The 8,953-nt window shown below is 33.5% G+C and overlaps 1 protein-coding gene across 1 annotated transcript; it reads left to right on the top strand.

The window, feature by feature from the left end:
• Window positions 1-5,308: 5,308 nt before the first annotated feature.
• Window positions 5,309-7,936, top strand: LOC133815378 (uncharacterized). The gene is made up of 5 exons (XM_062248225.1): window positions 5,309-5,474; window positions 5,608-6,395; window positions 6,591-6,872; window positions 6,931-7,055; window positions 7,576-7,936. Exons 1-5 carry the CDS (start codon window positions 5,309-5,311, stop codon window positions 7,934-7,936), a joined length of 1,722 nt encoding a protein of 573 aa, XP_062104209.1.
• Window positions 7,937-8,953: the final 1,017 nt, after the last annotated feature.

The following is an 8,953-nucleotide window of genomic DNA, read 5'->3' as shown; positions in this document are numbered from 1 at the left end:
AAGCAAATGAATAATGAAGAAAAATAAGATGATTTTTACGTGGTTCAGCAGTTAATTCTGCCTAGTCCACGAGTCTATGTTATTAAGACTTGGGAGTTTTCTGGAAATTCTTCAGAGATGAATTACCCAGAGTTTATTCTCCAGAAACCAGAAATCGGTCCTTTACAAGTGGTGATTCCTTCTCTATTTATAAAGAAGGTTGCATAATTCATTCCCACATATTTCGAGAAGATATTCTGTAAATCAATTGAAATACTAATATTAAATGCATTATCTCCTATATACATAGAAAATGTCCCATGAAGATTGGGAACGGATAACAGATTAAATGATATCCCTTAAATATTGGGATTGCACAATAATAAACATGTTCACACGTAATGGGCTATCCCAGGTGATTCATCAGATCTTCGAGATTAGCAATTGGCATTGAGTCTGTCAAGACTTATGAGTCAATCACGAGCTTGTCACCCAACTTCACGCTATGCTCGGGATAGGTAGGTGCTGATGAGGCTGTCACACCCGAGCTTTCAGTTCCCGAGCTCGAGCTATCCCGCCTGAAGGCAATTGATGAAAAATATATTTAAGGGTCATGCCATTGCCCATCACGAGCTCAGAGAATATTCGAGGTTACACATCCTCGAGGTCATTGTTTTACTTCAGAGAGGTTTAATGGTTGGACCATATGATGTCTTCATACATTTTGAGCTCACACTTGACGAATCCAGTTTTCGGGGTCATAACTTCTTATCTCAAAATCTGGGTGTAACAATTTAAAACTCTAAAACTAAGCAAACGTGCATTGCATGTTGTTTCTACCTAGTATATATATACATATATATATATACATATATATATATATGAATGATGAGAATAGTTAAAAAGTTTTGAGAATAATAACATTTCTAATAGATTGTCAAATTTGTGATGCAGTGCTAAAATATAATATATTATGCAAAAAAGTTGCTTCAATGGTGTGTCAAATACTGTGCCAAATTTGGTACATGCTAAAAATTGTGTCAAATTTGGCTCAAAATATAACATGATGTATATTTGGAGCAACATTAATTAATTATTTTTTATTTACTTTATCCATTTTTTAATATTTTATTATGACTTTTAGTATATCATTATATGTAAATGAAGACTTTTTATATTATAATAATAATAATGAAAATAAATAATATTTTTTATATTTTCAATAAATGTTAAATGATTATTATTGAAAGATTCATATTTGTATCAACTTTTACAATTATAGTAGCATATGTGTAAATATTATGTCAAATATATCACTTATTGGCTTTTTGTGTCAAATAAAACTCAATATATCATTGAAGATGATCTAAATATATACAAATCACAGTGGCTTGAGGGCTCAAGAGCCAAGTATAAATATTATTTTAGTGTAGATTTTTTTAAATAGTAATAAATCAAAGCCCTTCCAAAAAATTTAAAACACAAATATTCTCTCTCAACAAAATTCATGGTTTTGCCTAATGACCTTAATTAGTATCTCGTTGAATTTTTTTTAGTTTTTTTTTATTTAAATATATAATTTTATGTAGTCTTTTAGAGAAATTTATATCAAGTACAATTTTCCATTGAAAAAAAATATTTTTGCAGTTTTTTATTTTCAAAAAAATTAATTTTTGGTATATGTATAACGTGTTTGTATATATATAGAGATAGTTTGTTTTATATACGAAACTATCCAAACTTATATATTTTTTTTTTGACAAAATTTGTAAGGTATTCTTATTATCATGCGATCACAAGGTTTTTTTTTTTTTTTGTAATTTCTAGTGTAGCATCCATATTCTTATTCAGAAGTTTTGGCACTGAGTTTGTTTAAGAAGATAACTCGCATATCATTTTGAATGACGGTTTTAGAAAATTGCTTTATTCATTTTGGCTGAATTAATTAATTAATTGCTTAACTTAATTTTGATGGCTTATAACATTTCTATTGGTACAATAATTTTCTTGAGTTTGTAACAGAGATGCCTATTCAAGTCACTTCACTCTTGTATAAATATATACTTTTTTGCTCACTTTGAATATAGCAAAATTCTCTTTGTTTTTCCACTATCTTTACAAACTATTATAGTATCCGAGACCAGAAGACCAACTCCCATGGCTCGAACCCGCCATTCTTCTCAAGCGACTTCCAATGCTCACAGCCCAACAAATTCTGAAGCTGACATCAATGGTGTCACTACCCCTTCCTCTTTATGTTGTCAGTCTTCAACAGCTTCCTTCAGAAATCAAAGCCCTAGAATTCGAGAAGCTTCCAACAATGGCGAAAGTCCTCTTCCGGTTCGACATTCATCCATGGATTCCAACCCAAAACCAGTTTATGAGGATGTTTGCAACACTTATTTTCTCAGTATTGCAGACCATCTTGAACTGATTCTTGTCTCTTCACCTCTAATTGAGTCCAACTATCAATCTTGGAAAAGAGCTATTTTCATGGCCTTTCCTGCCAAGAACAAAGCTTCATTCATTGATGGCACTTTGCCTCGACCCTCTCCCACCGATCCCTTGTTTTTTTCTTGGACAAGATGCAACAATATGGTAATGTCTTGGCTTTTACATGTTGTTTCTAATGATATTGGCCAATCTATTATGTTTCCTGATAAAGCAACAGATATGTGAAATGATCTTGCTAAAAGATTCAATCAAAGCAATGGTCCAAGAATTTTTCAATTAAAGACTCATCTTCAAATTCTTCATCAAGGGGATCAATCTATCAACATTTATTTCACCAAGCTGAAATCCATGTGGGATGAACTCAAGGAATTCCAACCATCTACCCATTGCACTTGTGGTGCCATGAAGAAGCTCTTGGACTACTACAATGATTCCTACCATGCTGTACAAACTTAAACTCTCTTGATTGATCCCATGCCTTCCATTTCTAGCCATCTGACTGACCTCAATAATTCCTACCAAGCTATACGAACTCAAATTCTCTTGATTGATCCCATGCCTTCCATTTCCAAAGTCTTCTCCATGGTTGTTCAAGAAGAACATCAAAGGACTCTTGGTAGCTCTATTTCATCTATTGCTTCTGTCGTGAGCTCCACAAATTCCATCACTCATCACAACAAGAAAGCAACACCTTTCTGCACCCAGGGATGGAGGCAGTCAAGCCTTTGGGTAGGCTTAAGCCCTCATTGAAAATATATAAAAAAAAACAACATATACATATTCTTGTATTTTTTTCGTTACTATATGTATATATTTATTAAAAGAAAAAAAATGTATTTAGCTCTTATAAAACATAAGGCATTACTTAAATTTGTTAAGCCCATTTATTTCAAACCAAACCTAGCCCAATAAATTAACAGAGGATAATTATATATTTAATACACAAGCAATTGTACGATTCTATTTGTTTCCTATTAGGCTATTAGATTTTTTTTTTCTTTTATAGGAAGTCTCTTCAAATTCTCTAGAAACTTCATTCTTAGACCAAAATTTTTATGGTCAAAGAAAATAAACTTTGAGAGCAAACTATCATCTCAAAAAAAAAAACCTTTGAATTGGAGAGCAAACCATACGTCCTTGGTTGGTGAGGCAAGTGTGAGCCAAATTCAAAAAGGTCTTAGAAAATAGCACAACCAATTGAAAAAGTAAGCAACTTCTTCTTTCTTTTCTTTACTTTTTTAAATATAATAAATGGTTTAAATAGCACAACAAAGTAGTTAATTTTGTTTTTCTTTCTTTTGCTTTTCAATTTCTGTTAGTGATTGATTTTTTTTCTTCTATTTGCATTTGTTTAGAAATTAGATGTCATATAAAGATATATATATATATATTCTTTTCTTTTCTTGAGTGAACCCATAGAAATAGAACAAGTGGCCACAAACCATTAAACTAGATAAAAAAAATTCTTACAACAATACTACAAATAAAAAATTGAAAAAGAGGCATGAAAACAACCATGAGCAACACTAAATGTAATTAATAAACTTCAAGGAGAAAAAGTGGCCTTATAGTCATTGAGGATATATATATCCATGAATGAATTGATGGTATAATTTTTGAATTTATAAAAGAAAAGCAAATTTACAATTACTATAAATCGAATCTTTATTGAGGTATGTTGTGTGTTTTATAGTTGTACGCCCTAATTTTCCACGGGCTATCAGTGAGCTGAGATATGGAATAATTATATCAGCCACGTAGACACCACGTGGCTGGAGCTGCTGTTATCAGGTCCTACCCCTTTAGCTCGAGGTAACCAAAGGTTTACCAAGATTATTTAAGGGCCGAGTCAGGAATATGAAGACCGAAGGTCAAGAAGGCATCCAGCTCGAGGCACGAGCTGGAGTTTGAAGCTGTGACCCTTTATAAAGTCAACCACGCAATGTAAACGTGCATATATCAGACATCACATGTCTGATATATCCCTGAATTCTCGGACACGCATCATGAACATGCGTGTTCAGGCACCCACGACTAGGTTGGGCCGTGCGGCCCATTATCCCCCTTACCTATTGATTAGACCACACTTCATTTGTCAGGATTTAGGAATTAATCATGAATGTCACAGAAGTGACATGGTGGGTAAGAAGGTCACGGGATGACCCCCCCTTACCAACTCCTAGGTGCCCTCTCCTATAAATATGGAGATCCTGGGAATTGCAAAGGGTTGGATTCTATTGTATAACGAAATACCTTGTAAGAAATACCAGAAATATAGCAATAATATTGGCTGGTGGAGTAGAAGGATTTTAACCTTTGAACCACCTAAAAACGTATTCGTGTCATCAATCCATTTTAAGATCATTCATCTGTTTCAGTTCATTATTCAGCACTAATCCCTTTCTCTTATTTTCTTAATTACCTGTTGGCGAAGAACCGCGTCAACAATAGTTGTTTGCTTCCTTGTTTAGATTCTAATTATGTAATATTCTTATATTTCATAATTATAATCATATTCACAAGTCTAATTATTAATCTTTCATATATTTAACTATAATAGGTATGAAGAGGAGTTTTAAAAGTATACAAAATTCATCAACTTCTATAGGAAAGGATGATAAAATTACAAAATCAAGTTATGCAGATGTCAACATAAATCTTGAAGATCTTGAAAGTGACCCAGGATTGAGAACATCAATTATGTACCATCCTTTAAAAATTCGTGATCAAGTTCGGTGATCATATATGCAAAAAGGTTCTTGTCAACCTCACCTCAACCCATTTCATTCGACAAAAGTTGGACCTCAATCAAGAGCATTCAACGGTGCTTGATACGAGGAATTTCAAAATTGGCTTGAATATAGTGTATCAAAAGATGGTGCATTTTGTCTGTATTGTTATCTGTTTAAATCAAATTGCGGAGGACAATCTTGTGGTGATTCATTTGTTGGTCAAGGATTCAGAAATTTCAAAAATGGAAAAGCAAAACTTTATACTCATGTTGGAGGTCCATCTAGTGTTCACAATCAAGCTAGGAAAATGTGTGAAGCGTTAATGAACGAAAAATAACATATTCAAACATTTTTTTTGAAAAAGAATCGAAGCAAGCTCGTAGTGAGTATCGAAGTCGTTTGGAAGCAGTAGTTGATTGTATTCGTTTGTTATTGTGACAAGGGCTTGCTTTTCGTGGTGATGATGAATCTGAAGACTCGAGTAATCGAGGTAACTTTCTTGAGGTTTTAAAATTTCTTGCTGATCATAATGAAGACATCAAAGCAGTTACATTAACAAATGCTCCTGAAAATTTAAAATTAACATCACCTGATATTGAGAAAGATATTGTGAGGGCTGCAACTTTTGAAACACTTGATATCATTATTAAAGAAATTGGAGATGCATTGTTTTCTATTTTAGTTGATGAATCTCGTGATATTTCAACTAAGGAGCAAATGGTTGTTGTGTTGCGATATGTAGATAAAGATGGGCGTGTGATTGAACGATTTGGGGGAATTGAACATGTGGCCAATACCACAGCTGTGCCACTTAAAGGTGCTATTGATAAATTATTTTCTAGATATGGATTAAGCATATCTAAATTGCGAGGACAAGGTTATGATGGGGCAAGCAATATGCAAGGGGAGTTCAGTGGTCTTAAAACTCTTATTTTGAATGAGAATGCATCAGCTTTTTATGTTCATTGTTTTGCCCACCAACCTCAACTTGCTCTTGTAGCTGTCAGAAAGAAACATATTCTAGTTGCATATCTTTTTAGTGTGGTAACTATGGTGATAAATGTCGTTGGATGTTCTTCTAAGCGTTGTGATATTCTTAGAGAAAAGCAAGATGTTATTATTTCCGAAGCACTCATGTGTGGTGAAATTTCAAGTGGAAGAAGGCTAAATCAAGAAACCAATCTTAAATGTCCCGGTGATACTCGTTGGGGTTCACATTATTCTACATTGGTAAGCTTGATTAACTTATTCTCCCCTATAACTAATGTTCTTCAAATAATAGTAGATGATGGCCGAGCAAACTCTGAACAAAGGTTTGAAGCAAGTAATTTATTGTCTTTGATGTTATCATTTGATTTTATATTCAGTCTACATTTAATGAAAGCATTGTTGGGAATAACAAATGAATTGTCAAAAGCACTATAGAGAAAAGATCAAGATATTGCAAATGCCATGAAATTAGTGGAAATTTGCAAGAAAAGATTACAAGCAATGAGAGACAATGAATGGGATTCCTTTCTTAATCAAGTCTCAACCTTTTGTGCTAAATATAATGTGGATGTTCCTGATATGGATGATACATTTGTTGCCCAAGGTCGATCACAACGCAAAACTCAAGAAATGACAAATTTACATCATTATCGTGTGGAATTCTTTTTTGTTGTTATTGATATCCAACTTCAAGAGCTAAATGAACGTTTCAATGAGGTAAACACCGAACTACTTCTTTGTTTAGCTTCTTTATGCCCTGGTGATTCATTTGTAGCTTTTGACAAAAAAAAAGTTGGCCCGGTTTGCTGAGTATTATCTCAAAAAAATTTCTACCTTTGAGCTTATGATACTCGATGATCAACTTGAAACTTACATTATCGATGTACGTTCTACTGAGAAGTTCTTGGGTTTAAAAAGTATTGGCGATCTTGCTCAAAAATGGTCGAGACAAAGAAAAATATTGTCTATCCACTAGTGTATTGACTTATTACATTGGCATTGATTCTGCCTGTTGTTACTGCTATGGTGGAAAGAGTATTTTCTTCTATGAATATTTTGAAAAATAGATTGCGTAATCGAATGGGAGATCAGTGGATGAATGGTTGTTTACTTGTGTACATTGAAAAAGACATCTTCAATAGCCTTGACAATAAAGTTATCATGCAACGATTTCAAAACATGAAAACCCATCGAGGAAATTGTAATTTTTATTTTATTTTCTATGATACTGTCCTATTTTATTTTGTTGAACATGAAAATTTATAAAGACAATTTATTAGTTATTTTTGTGAGTTTCGAATTAATATTTGTCCAAGCCCTCACTGAGCATAATTTATGGCCCCGTCACTGTTTGCATCCATTGTAATTGTCCGGGGCATCTAATTGAAAATGGCTTCTTCCTACACGGTTTCCCTCCCAGTTATGGCGACAAAAAGAAGCAAGAGACTACTTCTCAGCCAAATGATAATCATGTCTCCATTGCTAAAGCTTCTTCACGTAATACTCATCCAAATCACAAAGCCATTGTCGTTGCATCCACTTCCGCTGCTGTCCAAACAACAACTCAAGAATTGAGCTCTGAATGCCAACACCTTATTTCATTGTTGAGCCAACAACTTCAACAAGGTGCTACTCGTACTGAATATCCCCAACATCAAACCCCTGTTGCCTCTAACTTTTCAGGTAACAACTCTTCCATTTCGACTAAATCTTGGATAGTAGATAGTGGTCCTACTCACCACATATGTCATGATACAACATGTTTTGCTAACATTTATTAAAAACCTTTCCCAAAACATGTTATTTTGTCTACTGGTTCATTGATTGAAATACAAAGAGTTAGAACTATTAAAATCAATTCCACTATCACTCTCACAAAAGTTCTTTATGTGCCCCAATTCAGGTTTAACCTTTTTTCTGTCCATGCTTTTCTCAAAGCCTCTACTAATCACATGGTTTTCACTCCTACATCATGCATAATTCAGGCACAATCTTCGACTTTGACGATTGGGATTGTTGAAAAGAGAGGAAACCTCTACATTCTACAACAATATTTTTTTTTTCAATTTCTTGTAATACTATTGTACTTTCATGTACGCCAAATTTAGACTCAAGTTATAATAATAACAATGTAAGCCAATGGCATATACACCTTGGTCATCCTTCTTTTCTTATCACGAATAAGCTCAATAAAAAGTTGTCTTGTTCATTTCAGCAACATAATTCTTCAATATGCTCTATATGTTCTCCTGCCAAGCAAAAATGACTTCCATTTCAATCTCAAAACCATTTTTCTACTGCTATGTTTGATCTCATCCACTTAGATATTTGGGGTCCTTTTATAGAAGGCTACAAGTATTTTTAACTATTGTAGATGACAAATCAAGATATACATGGACTTATATGCTTAGGGAAAAATCTGATGTGAAAGATATTATTCCGCATTATTTTCACCTCATTCAAACTCAATTTTCTACAACCCTTAAGGCTGTTTGAAGTGATAATGCACCTGAACTAAATCTTGTTGCATTTTATGCCACAAATGGTGTCATTCAACGCCACTCTTGTGTTGATAGACCACAACAAAACTCAGTTGTTGAAAGGAAACATCAACACCTTTTACATGTGGCAAGAGAACTCCTCTTTCAATCTCATTTGCCTCTTTTTTATTGGGCTTATTTAATCGAAACAGCCACTTACCACCCTACATACTTCTCAAAGAAAAAACATCATTTGAAGTTATTTAAAAAAAAAAACAAATTAGACACACTTAAGAAGTTTTGGGTGCTTAGCTTATG

The sequence above is a fragment of the Humulus lupulus genome, chromosome 2 (genome assembly GCF_963169125.1).
Source record: "Humulus lupulus chromosome 2, drHumLupu1.1, whole genome shotgun sequence".
NCBI classification, from domain to species: domain Eukaryota; kingdom Viridiplantae; phylum Streptophyta; class Magnoliopsida; order Rosales; family Cannabaceae; genus Humulus; species Humulus lupulus.
The sequence above is the reverse complement of the archived record's forward strand: the minus strand, read 5'-3'. Positions and strand labels throughout refer to the sequence as shown.

Bases quoted from the DNA above. Each gene is read 5' to 3' on its own strand.
- LOC133815378 (XM_062248225.1), top strand. From the start codon at position 5,309: ATGGTGCATTTTGTCTGTATTGTTATCTGTTTAAATCAAATTGCGGAG. The intron at 5,475-5,607 runs GTGTGAAGCGTT...TATTGTGACAAG, and splicing joins CACAATCAAGCTAGGAAAAT to GGCTTGCTTTTCGTGGTGAT. The intron at 6,396-6,590 runs GTAAGCTTGATT...AAAGCACTATAG, and splicing joins GTTCACATTATTCTACATTG to AGAAAAGATCAAGATATTGC.